The 16,349-nt window shown below is 40.9% G+C and overlaps 1 protein-coding gene across 2 annotated transcripts in view; it reads left to right on the top strand.

Moving 5' to 3' along the window:
• The window catches only part of PIK3AP1 (phosphoinositide-3-kinase adaptor protein 1), a 41,944-nt gene that overhangs the window by 5,153 nt on the left and 20,442 nt on the right, over window positions 1-16,349 (top strand). For both annotated transcript variants that reach the window (XM_018069079.1, XM_029958541.1), the window contains exon 2: window positions 4,940-5,356. In XM_018069079.1, the coding sequence (XP_017924568.1) occupies window positions 4,940-5,356 (417 nt within the window). The remainder of the gene's footprint in view (window positions 1-4,939; window positions 5,357-16,349) is intronic.

Below are 16,349 nucleotides of genomic sequence, written 5' to 3'. Positions count from 1 at the left end.
GGGAAGTGTATGTTTTATCTAAAAAAGGAAAAACGTGCCATTCTCAGGGTGTGAAGTAACGTTTGCGTTTCACTGGCGCGTATCTCCTTGTGATGTAAAAATAAACTAAACGGAGGCCTCAGGAGACTTGTGGGCAAAACTACTTTTCTCCTTATAAATGGAAGGTGATTTCACAGAGACTCTTAAAAATAGAACAACTGTAGATTAACATATCATAATGCAAATCTCGTGTTCCTATCGCTGAAGTTTGGTTTGCAGAAATTTTATCTGCTTTGATTCTGCTGTTTCCTCTTGCTTGTTTGCAGCACTTTATTTAAAGTGAAGGTTTTCTATTCCAGTCAAGGTAAGAAGTCTCACTAGGATGTTAATAATTATTGCAAGTGATCACTATTACTTTGCATTCCATCTATGCAAAGAAGGCATTTATTTCCTCATACATCACTTAAATACACACACTTCAGACGCTAAAATATGAAAGGTGCTGAGGACTTCTCTTAATGGCCCACCAGTAGTTTCTATCACCTCTTGGAAGTGCTCTCTCCTTTAAAGAATTTTATTATTAAGACACCTTGAGTTGGGTTTTATTTATACCATAGGCAACTGCCTTTCATGAAGAGGGATTTTTATTTTGGACTGCAATATTTGTGTATCTTCAACACACACGGGAATCTCAAACCAAACTGGAGCAGGCTACATAATGCTTTTCTTATGTAGTCAGAATCAGAGGTGGCTTTTTTCTAGCAGATGAAAATAGATTTGCTCACCACTGTATGTGATCATCTGAGCTGGAGTAAAGGATTTGTGTCTCAGTTTTTTACCTGATCTGTGGACAATGAGAAATCATGATCTACTTATGAGAGGTATGTGAAAGATGACACAGAAAAGCTGTGTATTATTACAGGCCCTGAATTTTCTTTATGGGACCTATAAGTACAGTTGAAAACTTTATGATCTGTAAATTGAAAAAGGTCAAACCCTTTGGCTTGTGGAATGAAATAGTAGATAATAACAGTTGATATTGTAAGATGTAGTGTTACCCAGAGCTGATACGCCAACTTCCCGCAGTATTCTTTATCTATTTCAATGGCAATCAGAACCTTATGATGTGGCCATAAACCATTATCCCATGTGTGCTCTTAACTTGAAGACTGTCACCTTACTACTCTCAGACATTGTTTGCTTCTCAGAGAGGGACTACGAGGGCATGACACAGTCTGTCACTATAGGATACTTCTATTCTTGCCATGGGCTTCAGTGATTTTTACTGAATTGTTTCATCCTCTTCCATTCTGCATGCAGTTTGTAAGCTAGGAGAAAGCTTTGTATTTCTTTGTCTGTTATTTAGTCTGTGGGCCTTACCCCTCAGTTAGTGTTCTTAGGCATTTGTATAATAATGGCTTGTAATCTCATCACTCTGTTACTATTGCTGTATAATAGAGTGTGCAACTAAGCACTGAAGAGGCAGTTACAGCTGGAAAGGAGTACAGAGGTTATGGTTTATCATTGCAAACTGCAACAGAACTGCACCTTCATGATTTTCTATGAAATAAATAAATATGCCTTGCAATATTATTAATAGTGCTGGTACTTTGTAAACGGAGGCAAAAGTAATTTTAATACCCTAAATTTAGGAGTTCAGAAATAAGGCCTTGTTAAAATTTAAACTAGATTACTCTCGAGAGTGTGAAAGATTATTGAGATAGTCAGCTGGCACAAGTCTTTCATCATCATACTATTTTATATATTTTTCATATATTTCTGACTTTAATTGAAAACTTCTCTCTGTTTGTTTTTCCAAAACCATCCTGTCAAAAGCATTGTACAAGCATCTAAGGTCAAGGTTAAAGGAAATAAAATGGTTGGTTTTCACCTAGGTATTTCCCTATCTGTGTACAGTAGGCAGAGTATACATTGTGCTTTGAACTGTGCTCTGTGAATTTTTCTGTAACTGATGTGTGAAGAATTGTGGAAAAAAATGTTTTGTATTCTTCATTACACTTTTCCATGAGGACTGGACAGTAGTTGGTGCTGCAAAGGGAGCAATTAGGTTAGACAAATAATAGCGGGATCCAGGAAAGTGACTCCTGTGTCATCTTTCTTTTAAAAGAGAATGTTGCAATTGAAGTTATTTCTAGATTTTTGTTTTATTTGAAGCAGTTCCAATGCTGACTAAAGCTTATTTAGCTCTGCAAGACCCACTTCCAGTATTTTTACTTATGAACATAGAGTGTTTCTTTGGCTGTAAAGGTGGAGTCAGTAATTTTAATTCTCAGTTCTCCTTTTAGGAGCATTGTTCCTCAGTTTGTCATGTAAGTGTAGAAGGCTGTAGGAATTGAGGTAAGAGGGCCTGAGGAGAGCTGGCACAGCTCTGTTAAGGGGAATGGTGCACCCATAGAGCAGCATTAGTTAGGGAATCAGTACCTTTCCTAAACACTGGGTGAAGTTCCTTGCTGCTGGATGCAAAGGCTGCGCTGCTCTGGCAGGGAACTTGCAGCGAGTCTGTCAAGTTTGCATCTTTTGTGTACATATCAGAGAATGGAGGCTTTCTCAGATACTTAGTGCCACTGTAGTGCAATGCATTTTTAAAATCAGTGGCTCCTCCACCCTGTCTCCAAGCACAGCTGCTTCCTTTCATTGAAGGGCTGGAGAAGGGCCTGTTGGCTAACAGGTTTAGTTGTGGAAGCTGTGCACTTTTTAAAGACCAATGATAGGATTAGGTGTTCCATTTTACAGAACATTAAAATGCCTGGGGGGCCACTACTGATTTTCCCAGAGACTAGAGGTGGGACTTCTCCCAAAGAGTGCTGGGGCAGGACTTTAGGAGCCTTGGGCACACCTCAGAGAGTCACTGTGTGGTCTCCCCATCTGTTGAGGTTGTGCTTGGCTGACCATGATGCAATGCGTGGGCTCCATTCTCAGCAGACAGTTGTGCTGTCCTTTCCCACTGTACTGCACATAAATCAGCACATGACTGTGCAAGCAGAAGTCAGTGGAACATCTCCCTTTCTAGAATAACACTTGAATTCTGCTTGATTTTCTTGGTTTTGCTCATGTGACTCTGTCATCTTTGTCAGGTGGTGTTCAGCCACCACTGTGATATTTTGTCGATAGTGGTGCACTCACTGGTGTGAAAGCCATCTTTTTTTCATAGCAGTTCTGCACTCTTAATTTAAAGGTCCCAATGTTTTGAGTTCTTTTGGCCGCTTTATGAGTTTGCTGGATTCCCTCCTTTGGGAATGCTGTCTCCTACAAGCCTCCATCTGGGGTCAGGACCTGTGTTTGCTCAGAAACATGCTGCTGTCCTAGTGAATACTGAAGAACTGCACTTTCCATGTTCTCCATAGCTAGGACATCATCCTTTCACTGCTAGAGTCTTCCCATTTATGCAGGTAACCATAACACTATTTGTTGAGCACAGAGCACATCTCCATGCTTTACTTCTCAACTGTATCACTTCTGTTGCACTACAGTTTAAAGCTGCTAATTGTATAGTTTAAGGCTGGAGTCCCTCAGCCTAGACATAATTTCAGCCTTAATTTCTTAATGAAAGTTCTGGAAAAGGTGGTAGAATAAAGTCTTTGGAGGCTGTGTAATTTTGATTGAATTTTTATATGCTCACTGCAAAACTGTCATCTTCAGTTCTGGTAAATTCACTCTCTGCAGGTCCTCTTTTTGGCATGCCAAATTTTAGGCATTGCCTTTGACTTTAATTAGAAAAATCTGCCTTTGCTTGCTTCTGGATGGACATGGGTTGGAAATGTTGACGCTTTTAAAGAGTCAAACTGGAATTAGAAGAAGACAATTTGCTAATAAGGTTTGAAATGCTTAGCTCTGAAATCTATCATGGGACTAGAGCTGTAACCTCAAATTTGGGTAAACTTCTTCCCAGGTAAATGGGAAAATTAAATTTAGACTTAAAGGTTTTCCTGGGATTGGTGGGAGAGCACTGCATCGTATCCTGCTGGTTCAATCTGCATCTGCTCTTCTTAGCAAGCTGGTAACAGTTTTAAAAATGCTTTCGTTCCAGAGCACAGAAATGTATGAGTCTGTAGGTAGAAGCTATCTCTAGAGAATTATGGAAGAACATAACTTTGGTGATGATATTTTGGGCTGTGTTATGGCCCCACTATTGTATTTATTCTTTCCCTCTGAAGAGAGGTTTTGTCTTGCCAAAATTGTTGGGAAACTGTTGTATGACAGCTCTGGGGGAAAGACTCTAATGCAGGCTTGCAAAATGCCTGAAGGCTGAATGACAGAATTGCTGCTCTGTGAGCACTGGGGCTGGTGTACCCTAAGTTGCATGCATACTTTGCAGGCAGTTTGCTTTCTGCTGCAATGAGAGCAAATGTCTAACACCATGGAAGCCATAGTGACTTCCTGTATGCATGGTGGGACCTCATTTAAATAAAGGACTTTCTTATTTTAGGTGTGTTGTTTAGTGTATGCTCCACTTAATCATGTAATTGATCATGTAATGAGGATGGTTGCAGTTGTGTTGCACAGAGCCTCTCCTTGCCTAAAATGATTTAACTTTGTACACAAAGGTGAACTCCCCTTTTCAAGCTAGTTTGTTTTGGAGGTCTGGTTTTTGTGGTTTTTTATTTTCCATCAACATACTTTAAATCTGTAAATCTCGACATGTAGTTTGCTTCACTTGAAACTACATAGGAAACACTCTTCTTTGTAGGAGAGTCTTTTGAGAATGAGAAAACTACTTAAATTTTGGTGGAGTAGATGCAAGTAGGAGTTCATCCACCCATAGAATTCTTCTGTTTCTGTGAACACCTCATTTTGGATAGAACTACTGTTCTTTTGAAGTGCTTTGTAGCTTTTGACAGGAATTATAGAGACAGAGCTGTGGGGATTTTGTTGCAAAGCTGTGGGTCAGCGCATGCTTTGAATTTAATCTTTTTTCTGTGATGATCTTGCCTCTGTACAGGAACCCCTGGAGAATATGATGTGCTGATTGTGTATGCAAGTGACGCTGCTGAATGGTGTCAGTACCTCCAGAACCTCTTCCTCTTTACTCGGCACATTCGAAAGCATCGGATTCTGACCTACCGACTGGAAGGCGAGTCTGCCATTTCCCCCCAGGACCTGGACCTGTTCAGCAGAAGTCGGAGCATCATCCTTTTGCTTTCTGCAGAGCTCGTGCACAGTTTTTATCTTCCTCATGTCCTGCAGAGCCTTCAGGAAGCTTTATGGCCCCCGTGCAAAGTAGTCAAGCTGTTCTGTGGTGTTACGGACTGTGACGACTATTTGACCTTTTTTAAGGACTGGTCTCAGTGGCAGGAACTCACAAATGATGATGAGCCTGATGCTTACCTTGCAGCTGTCAAGAAGGCTATTTCAGAAGGTAAGATGGTAGCCATGAAGTTGTGCTTTCTGGTCAGGAGTTGGAGGAGGGGATACATTGTTCTTATTTTAACACTGTTAATGTTCTTTACTGAAATAGAAAACTAAAGCACATTGTGCAACTCTTGTAAACTAGGAATTTTTACCCAGGTTTTTCTATGCCTGGTCAATTGGTGCCTAATTCAGAAAAGTTTACTAGTGACTCACAGAGAACTTCTGAAGCTGAGGTTGTCATAGGTGCCTAGTTTTGAAAGCAAATAAAAAATTAATACTTTACCTTTAGTGTTCTGCCTGAAAATATTGTGCCCTGAAATTTATTGACCCAAATTACTGGAAAAATGTCTTCTATGTATTTAATTTAAGGAAAAGAATTATATTTTCTTTAAGACTTACTTTTCTGTCATACCAGAACCAAAATAAGGTTGTCTAATATGTATTCTATAGCAGTGGGCCTAAAATCAGAGATGTAACCACATAGTAACAGATTAGCTTGTTACCTATGATGGAAAGGCAGAGATTAATTTGAGAATTGCACTGATGGCCTTAAAAATAGTACAACCAGTCTGAGAGTGATCACCTTGTAACTAGCACAGAAGTATTAACAGCTGGAGATTATAGAAGCCAAATGTACTGAGTTTTAATTGATTCAGAACTTTCTAAAACTTTATAAGTGTGTAGTATTTCTTTCTGTTTCTCTTGAAATGAAGATGGAGAGCTCTGGGGAGTTGTCCTGGTCAAGGTGTTTTTATGACATTACCATATGTAGGTTTATAGTATTCTTTGTCAGCCTTAGCAAGATTGGAATCTTGCAGTTGCATCTTGAACTAAGATTTGTTTCTGGCAGAAATGAGGCAGTGCAGTCTTCTAGTGTGTCTAGTGTTTTGTGCATAAAGATGCTTTATGCTGGGATAACAAGTGCAATATTCACGATAAAAAATTAAACACTGTAAAAATAAATTGTGCAAGTCACGATCTTGGCTGAAATGGTCCCCCTGAAAGAAGATAATTTAGGGATTATGCTGTAGATGTCATTCTCAGGTAACCAGATCACAACAGATATTTCTTAGTAAATTTTAAAAATCTGCATGAACTGAAGTTTGCGTTTCTCTTTCACACACCTCTAAACCATCTTGGATTCCCAAGGCATAGCCTAGAACTAAAGTAGTCTGGCTCCTTTGCTTTCAGTTTGGAAGAAAACAAAAAACAGTGGCTGAACTTTTATACTCTGAAAAATAAAACTGAACAGAGATTAAATTAGCTTTTCTGTCACTTTCTAGCAAAAACAAAAGTTTACTTACTGTTTTTCTCCAAACTTGGAGCATGGCACCAATGTTTTATTGATTTTAAAATATGCTATTCAAAGTTGAGGAGGTTTAAACATCTCACTGGATGTGAGTGTTAGTGGCTTTACTTAATATGTGTGAGGATTGTCAGAGTTATTTTAGGCCAGACTAGGAGTAAGTTCTCATGTAGTTGAAGAGTGTGTGAGAATACAAAGGGATGTTGATCCTGAAATCTTTTCCCAGAGCCAGCTCTCACCAGTCTCTTCAGGCTTGCTGCATTTTGAGCAGCAATTTAGTGGGCTGCCTGTCAGACATGTTTGACATCTGTGTCAAAACTTCTTTAGGGAAAGGCTCTACAGGCTGACTTTTCACAGTTGGACGTAGAGTCCTTCTCCAGAGGTGCTATCTGTGCTGCAAGTTAGCATGTGCTGAAAAGAACTGTGCTTTAGCTTTACTTAAATGGTGTTTTGAAGGGGAGATTGTGCTTTGGATTTTTGTTGTTGTTTCTGCGTAACACAAAAAAATCAGCTTATTTTCTGGTTTCTCACTTTAATAAGCATACGTTGATCTCAAACTGACTTCAGCGAATCTAGAAAATATTTGACTGAGAGAAAAAAATAAGATAAAACCAAACTCATTTGCTGTGGAATCTACTGTAGCATGTTCCAGATAGTTTGGTACACAGAGATTCAGAATTTCTGGACTTCTGTGACTGTTATGAGAGTCCTACCTGATGAGAGCTGTCACCTGCCTGCACCGTGCACAAAAGAGCAGTTGCAAAGGCAAACCATCTGGTCTCATGCTGACTCTTGTGAAGGAAGAACCTAATTAAGATGGACTACTTTCATGGCCAAAGTATTTGGATGAGTGTATCAGATCCTACTTCTGTGTGGGGAAAAAAATGACTCTGTGACCTCTTCCATTATATGATTCTACAGACCACGTTTTGTGAATGGCCTCAAATGCAAATGTTTTGATGTTTCCTCTGAGGAGAAGTCAGCCCCAGGTGTACATAGTTCCCTTTTTGGGTGAAACTGTGAAAACTTTCTTCTTGTTTGGTAATAAAAAAAAAATCTGCCTTTCAGTTTGATTACGGCCAGCCCCAGCATGAGTGACTTAAGGTACAAGTGTTTGTGGCAGCAGACCTCTCCCAAAGAGAAACACAACCCGTGCTCTGCTCCCAGGACTTCATTGTTAGGATTTTAGAGGAAGTCAGGGGCTCTTAGAAGGTCTTAATTAAATCACAGCAGACCGTGAACTTTTCCTGAGAAAGGCAGCCCTCAGTTCTTACAGTGCTTAGCAGAGAAAGTTTGACATTATTTGGGTCTGGGTGTCTTTCTCTGGGAAATACTTCTCTTCACGTGCGTTCACCAGTACTTCTAACAGCAGTGTCAGCACAGGCTGAAAAACTAAGCCTGATGCTAAAATGGCTGAACTTCAGCTTCCTAATTGCTGAATCCTGAGCTAGTGGGGCATGTGAGACAGGATACAGTGAGGGCAAGTTCTGCTGAGGCTGCACACTGGCCCTGCTCAGGCTGTGCTGTTGCCTCTAGTACAGCTGTTGGTTGCAGTTTAGGGCATCATGGGAACATGACACCCCCAGACATCACATGCTGAAAACTATTTTAATTTTTATTAGTTTGATATGAATTCAGAAATGAGGAAGCACTCATCTAGCTTTGTTGAAAACTGTGCTGACACTGACTCTTGCTGTTTTGTTGATGGGGTATTTTCAGTTCTACAGTTTCTCAATTCTGGCAAAATACAGAAGGCACGAAGGTTTGCATCTGCAGGCACTCCTGTTATCTTTGGGGAAGTTTTTCAGGTTATGCAATAGCTGTGCTAAGAACATGGAAATCACAGAATTATTAAGGTTGGAAAAGATCTCTGAGATTGAGTCCAACCATTAACCCAACACTGCTAAGTCCACTACTAAACCATGTCTGTAAACACCACATCTACAAGTTTTTTGAACACTTCCGGGAATGGTGATCCCACCATTTCCCTGGGAAGCCTATTCCAATGCTTTCAGTGAAGAAATTTTTCCTGGTATCCAGTCTAAACCTCCCCAGGTTCAACTTGAGGCTGTTTCCTCCTGTCCTATTGTATATTGCCTGGGAGAAGAAATCACCCCCCACCAGTCTACAGCCTCCTTTAAGGTAGTTGTAGAGAGCAGTAAGGTCTCCCCTGAGCCTCCTTTTCTGTAGATGAAACATCCTTGCTCAGGATGTCTCTGTACAAGCCAGCTTGGGTCTGGCAGGGTGTAGTCACCAGCCAGGTGCAGTGACCACCCTGCTACTTCATCCCTCTTGTTTGGCTTGTGATATAAAACCATGCTGTGCTGTGTGCATTAAGCATCTGGGAATCTGTGCCACACAGTCGAAATCAGTGACCTTTCTCTTCCTCATGTATTACCAAAGCTCAGTTGACATTTCAATTGCTTCTGTTTATTTGAGCCACATACCTATGTTGTCTTGAAACATTTCAAATTTCTTACTTTAAAAGCTGATGTTTCCAAAGCATTTATTAATTAATTAGTGACTTTGAACTTGTATCCAAGCAGATTCTTGCAGGTAAAAATACAGGGAAGTCGTCATCTGCCTGATATTGGTGATACCTGAATGTGACAGCAGCTGTGCACTGTGCTGCTGAAGGAAAAGTGCAGCCCTGGCTGTGCAGAGCTCTTGTGCAGTGAAACAGACAAGAACAGAAGATGAGTACCAGCAAACTTTTTGTGGGTCAGAAGTGGGTAAAAGGAGTTGTATGGTGAATATGGAGGACAGCGGGCAGTTAGAAGGAAGATGAGAATTTTTCTGGAGCTCTGTAGATCAGGAAGAGCTGGAATGTTACTCCACCTAGTGAGGGGCTCACTGAGAGATGCCAGAGACCAAGGCAGTGAGCTTTTTTGAGAGGGAAATGGCATAACAAAAACTGCATAAGCTGTATCATTCTCCCTCCTGTTCATGTCAAAGAATTTAATTAAATTCCTGGCTTTCTTCTGTTGCGCTGATGAAACCGCAAATGAAACTTGAGAGCATATCACAGAATCATTCAGGTTGGAAGGCACCTTTTGAGATTATCTAGTCTAACCTTTCTGCTCAAGCATGGTCAGATAAAGCAGGTTGCTTGAGACCATGTCCAGTTGAGTTTTGGATCTCTCGGCAGGTGGGGACTCTGCAGGACTTCACAACCTCTCTGAACAGCCTATTCCAGCATTTGACCACCCTCAAGAGTAGCAGTATTTTCTTGTGTTCAGATGGAACTTCATGTGTTTTAGCTTGTGCACATTGCCTCTTTTCCTAGTCAGTGGGCATCTATGGAGAGAGTCCGTTCGTACCTCTTTTTTCCCACTCCTCTCCTATCTTATCAATATAAATCCCTCTGAGCTTGCCTTTTCTCCAGGCCTGAAAGAGTTCCCAGCTCCCTTTGCAGCCTCTCCTCTTATGAAGATCCTGTGGGTCAGTAGTCCATCTTTCTGGGTCCTGTGCTGAACTCAAGCGTACAAGATAAAACAACTTGTAATGGCTAGCTTGGAATTATTAAGGTCAGGTTGGACAAGATTGCATAGAGGTGTTCTCAAGTGTGTCCTCAGCCAGATGGGATGGAAGTTGTAGTAGATGCAGGAGATTCTCTTCAGCCTGACATCTTCTGTAATTTTATTTGATTGCTAACTTTTGCTACATAGGCTTTGCATATAGACTAGAGACTTAATTCACAAGGAATTTTTATGTTTGGCAGGAACTACCATTTGGTGTTTACTTCTGGCTCTTAGTGCTCTGTGGAGGAATATGTTCTGAGTAGTCATATCTCAGGAATAATTATCTTCAGCATTTATTTTCCAGCTTATGTGCAGTGGCCTTTGAAGACATGAGGTATGGTATTGCACCTCCCTCATTGCCCCCTTTTTATCCTCTTTGGGAAGGGAAAGTAAGTGAAGTTCTTAAAACTGTAATTTTCCTCTGTTAGTGTTGAAACATGAAAGGATATCGCCTTCCTTCGACCCTGCCTCTGAAGAGGAACTGGTGAGGTTTAGTCAGCCCTCTGGTGCCAAAGTAGAGAGTCCACTTTGTTATAATGGGAGCTCGGCAAGCCTGGCTGGTTCTCACTGCCTGTCAAGGACAGGAAACTCTGACACCCTTGCACAGGAGTTAAGGTTGAGAGAACAAGCTGGTAGCATGCCTCTCATTGCAGATGCTTGTGTGGGTATAAATGACTGATGCTGGGAACACAGAGACTTCAGAGATCTGGTTAAAGCAACTGGAGAACCCTTAACTAAGTTCTCAAGTGATACTGAGATAATGTGTGAATGTCCTTATCCATCTGTAGCAAATGGGATGAAGCAGTTGAAATAGTCTTCCCAGCTGCAGGATGGATGAACTGTTTGTCATCAAGGTGTTTCATAAAGTCCTAGTTTATGCACATTAAAAGCAGTACTTCATGGCTTGTCTTTCATGACAGTATGAAATTCAAGCAGTGCTAGCATAAGTGCATACAAGTTTTCTAAGCAGAGACAATAAAATGATAGCCCAAAAATAGTAAAGTACAGAGACTGGTGTGGTTAGGAAGTGTCAGGCTATAATAGTCTTCATGCACATCATAAATACTAATATTTCTTTGTGGCTTGTGGTTCTGATAATCTTCTCACAGGTTGCTTTACAGTAGTGTCTAAAACCAATTCTGGGTATCTGCCAATGTGAACTGCAAGGCTTTAAAACACTTGCCCAGTGACCATCACTGATCACTTTCTTTCAAGTCTGGAACAGCTGCAGTGATTTTTGAAAAATCTTTGCGGAAGTGTGTGGTCAAACCAAAGATGCTTTACAGAGCGGGTCTGAAGAGATCCGTGGAACAGAATTCAGGTTCAAAGACCTTTGTTGGGCACTTGGACGGTTTCTTGTTTCCAGGACTGCATTTTGTAGCATTTTCATGGTTGTTTGTTATTACCTCAGAAAATTTCTGACATGATTTTCAAAGGTGACTTGAGAATAACAGTGGATCTTGAGTTTCCCAGGGGGAAGTTTCATCAGTGGCATAGGCTGACCTTAGCATGGAGTGCTGAAAAAAAGTGGTCTGCCTCATTCTCCACCTTTCATCTGTCTGGATGATTAGGTGTGGCATTGGACTGCAAGGGTGGTATTCCAAGAGAGACAATTTGAAGGAGAGGGAGGATGGGACTTCTGTTTCAGTAGTAATGTGGTTTTAAATCTACTGAAACCATTTGTAGAACCACACCTTCAGTCAAACAGTGATCTCCTCATTGAATGTTTCCAAAGCAGCTACCCACCTCTCTATGGTGGAATTCCAGCTTTGAAGGCTTTTACAGGGAATGTTTTTTCTGTCATTCAAGTGTTAGACATTCTGCTTAAACTGAAACAAGGAGATATGACAAGAGGAGATACTGAATTGGCAAGTTGGATGTTCATGTTTCTTATCTGTGGCTGCTCAGGAAAACTTGAATCAGTGGTGGATGTAGTGTGATTCTTGGCACTCTCAAAAGTCATGCATACGCTTTGTCAGTATGTGTTGTCTCCTTCTGGCATAGGTGATGGAAATGAACTATTCCAGCCTCTCTTTCTTGAGATTTTGGTCATGTACTCAATGTGTGTTGTTTGGGTGGCCAGAACCCTGCTTCCTCCTCAGAAACTCTTTCCTACCTCTGTCCTGTTCCTGTGCACCCCAGCTAGTTCTTTAGGTTTATATACATAATCCTGTCATAAATTGACCACTAGACCTGTGAGACCCTCAGCAGAACTTTACATAGTAAAATATACCTTATTTCCTGATGGAGAATGAGAAATAGTTTATTGTAGTTTCCAGCTTTACGCGACATATGAAACGTGACCATGTTCTTTGTAGAACCGAAAATCTGTTTGTAGGTGCTGTTCTGCTGCTTGGGATGAGGGGTTTGGAGAGAAGGGGAAGTTTTACAAAGTCTTACATTTTCCTGTGTTTTGTTCTTCTCAACTGCTGCCTTTCTGCTGTTTCTTTCCATTCTGTTGAAAGGGGAAATGTTGCTACAGTACAACCCAGTTTTGAGGGCTTATCACAAGATGTTTCACTCATGAGCGTTTATCTCCTTGATAAAGAGGTTAGCATGATGAAAGATAACTTTCCCTGCTTTCCCTGACTTTCTTTTTGGGGGGTGCTCTGCCTTCTTCTTGCAAATGCAGCTGGCATTGCTCTGGGAGACTAGGTCCTTGTTAGCATTTGGAAAAGGAGACTGGCCAATTGCAAGCTTCAAGTAAAAGCAGAAGCTCTCTTTGAGGGCCTTCCATCTTGCTCTGGGCATACTGGGGTGAAATCTGAGGCCTCGTGAGAGGTAGTTGTCTCACCTGGCCGATGGACAGAATGGGAAGTGTTCACAGATGCCAGCTGGGAGTTGGTCCACACAGGCAGAACTTAGAGGCACACTGTTGCCCAGTTGTGCCATTTGCATTACTGTCTGGATGACAGAGTGATCTGGACAGACTGCTGACTCCTTCCAAGCATTCACGTGTCCCGTGGTGTAAGGGCTGACTTGTGAAAAACCACAGCTGCTGGCTCCATGCCGATAGCCTGCCAGCTTAGCCAGGAGGAAATGGATGACAGAGCGAGCTGTGAGGGCTCTACAGCAGCAGGCCAAAATAACTGGCTGCTTCATGTTTTCTTCTAAAAGTGCTAAATGGCTCTTGAAACACATGTCCATGCCTCCATTTCCCCTGGGTTTCTCTCTGGGGTGAGTTTCTGCAGGGCAGCTGTGCAGGGAGCTCCGCAGGGCGGGCAAGAAGGGCGTGGGGCTGCTCTCTGCAGCTCAGCCACTGACACTTCCCGGAGGGGGGCATGTTCTTCAAGGGGAAATGTGGTCGGGTTTCTTGGACCGCATCTCCTCCGCTTACTGCTTGTTCTCACAAGTATTTCACAGACTGTCAAGTGAGGCCTGAGGTAGCCTCCATTTAAAGGGGAACAGAAAGGCAGAGCCACGAGCTGTTGACCTACAGCACCTGCTCATGGAGAAGCTCAATTCAGGTATTAGCTTACCTTTCTAATAAGTCTGTTGATCTCCTCAGTGATGGCCTCTCCAACATGGGTATTATTGTAATAATATAATTGCTGAATCTGTATATGCAAATAGGTTGTGATTACTGAAGTATCTTATTGAGTGGGAAGCCTGATCTAACAATGCTTTAGAGCATGGATATTGTCGAATGTAATGGGATGGTTTCCTCTTCCAATTCTTGCAGGTTCATGAGTCAGTCAGTAGTACGTGACTGGAATTTGCAAGATGAATCATAGGATCATTTCACTGCTGATGTGGGAATTTGGTACTTTGCAATTTCAGTATTCTCTGAATGAAAAAACAGATGAGTAATTCATACCCGAAACTCGGAATGCCTGTTCCTTCAGCTGTTAATCCAATTACTGATTAACATTGCTTGTTTCTTCCTGTATTACCTAACAGCTCTGTGCTCACATATGACCTCTGGGTAGCCACCTCTGTTACAAGAATGCAGAAGTGCAGGACAGGGTCAGGCAGTGCCAGAACTTCCTAAAAGCTCTAGTTATTCTTTATCTGTTAATTTGTTTCTAGTATCAAATAACATCATTAAAAAGAGAGACCAGGGGCTTGTTCTCTCCTTGCCCCCTGTCTTATCCGTGCTTACTGTAGATGTTGTAGCTGAGATCCACAGCTTTAGGTTTAATTTTTCTCTGAAAAGGACCACATGTTGGCCAAATGAGGTAAAAATTACCACACTAATGGTTCCATATCGGGTTGGGGATGATACCCTGAGGATCAGGATGCTGGCTAGTGTCCATTTGTGCATATGTTGCAGGAACATTAATGTTTTGTTATAATTTGGTCATCACTAGCTCTCTCATCTGCTGTGAGCTTAGTCGTTCTGATTTAGTCATATTGGAAGAAACCAACAGCAATTACTATTCTAGTAATAGTTGCCTCTTCTCCTCCCCAAATACATGACATCTTGCTCTGCATATGCCAAATATCTGACGTGATAACTATCGTGTAAGGGAAGGATGTGGGGCCAGTGCTGTATTTTCTCCTGTGTGCAGCTGGGCAGCCTGGCATTCCCAGGTGGGAGTAGTGCATGTTTCTCTCAGAGAAGGGTTCCCAAAATGTGTGTGGCTCTTGCAGCTGATGACTTTGAACAGTATAGATTAAAATATTGAGTTAAGGAATATAAAACCTTAGTTCATTTTCTCTAATACTTGGTACCACTGTTTAAAAATCTGAAAGACCACGTTCAGTACAGCCTTTAGCCTTGTGTCAAAGTAGTTGTTTAGTCAAATCTTCAGACTTGTGTTGGTGTAGTATTAAAATCCATTTGCTAAATTACATGCATTGTTTTAGGTTTGTTTAAGAAATGTCAGTACTAGTGGTGATGCCTTACTTGAACTTTAGAGCTGTAAATTTTTGGCTTCATTCTTTCTACAGCAAACATTAAGGCAGCAATCTACTTGTACTCATGTGAGTAGGCTTAGTTGCTATGTGGAGAGTTTCACATACTTAAAATGTGTGTGCACCACTGTTTGTGACAAAAATTTCAACTGAATGATTTGCTAAAGTTTTGTGGCTTAAAACTTGTCTCCAGAAAGTGAAGTTGATTTATTTTAAGTCCTAAAATCCCATTTAAATGTATAGAAAATATATATTAAAAAAAAAAAGTGTGTGACAAAGAATTTCAAATATCTTAAGTTTAAGTCTTTGATAATAATAATAATAATGATGATGATGATGATGATGATGATGATGATGATGATGATGATGATGAAGAAGAAGAAGTCTAGATTTAAATTCCTGACTGACTTCTAGCTTCAATGTTTGAAACAAGGAGGACATGAACTCCTAGTGGTGGCCTGCTTTTACTAACTTTGGCTCTCTTGATTTGTGGAAACTTAATGTACTTGGAGGTTGAGAGGTTCTGAGTAAAATCAGAACTCTTGACAGCTTCACGCTATGGATGCCACAGGTTAGACAGCAAGGTTGGTCACTTAGGTCTTTCTCCTCAGGAGTGAGCATTTTAAATAGAACATTTCTTACTAATATAAAAAACTGTCAGTCCAAATCTGAGGTTTTATCTAGTAAATAATTTGTACTGCTTTTTACAGATGTGTTTTTATACTAAGTAGTAAATAACAAATGACTTCCAAAATGTTGTCTTAAATTCTTGACCGCTCCACAGTTTTCCAAAGTTTGGGAAATTTTGGTCATGGGAGATAGTTTTAAGAATTCATATCAGTCTTCTGACAAGGTGAAGTCAGTGACTTTCACCCCATGTTCTGGGAGACAGAGGGGAAAAAACCTGGTGGGAACCATGTGAATCAAGAAGTAGAAACTAGCTAAAAAAGTGTTCACTTTGTTTCCTTTCTCTAGTTGAGAAAAGTATTTCCTGGCAGGGGTAAGTAATCTATTTTAGTTCTGGCTAGGGTTGTTTTGTTTTTTTTCCAGTCAGTGGTATCAGTTCAGTTTGTTTGCACTTCCATCAATATCTGTGCTGGTTTTGGGAAATGGGAATGAGAACATTGTTTTGTACACACTTATTGTAGACTTACATGCGTTTACTTCTACTCTTGAGACTATTCAGGTAAAGTGCTGTTACTTTCGATGCAAAGGCTCTGGTACATTTCAGCTTTGCTCTTGTATAGATACTGGAGCTTATAGTTGTTGCTCAAGGAACAGAACCCCTTCATACTACTGCCTCATGTTGTATTTTT

The sequence above is a fragment of the Manacus vitellinus genome, unplaced genomic scaffold, assembly GCF_001715985.3.
Source record: "Manacus vitellinus isolate BGI_N305 unplaced genomic scaffold, ASM171598v3 scaffold_15_pilon, whole genome shotgun sequence".
NCBI lineage: Eukaryota > Metazoa > Chordata > Aves > Passeriformes > Pipridae > Manacus > Manacus vitellinus.
The sequence above is the reverse complement of the archived record's forward strand: the minus strand, read 5'-3'. Positions and strand labels throughout refer to the sequence as shown.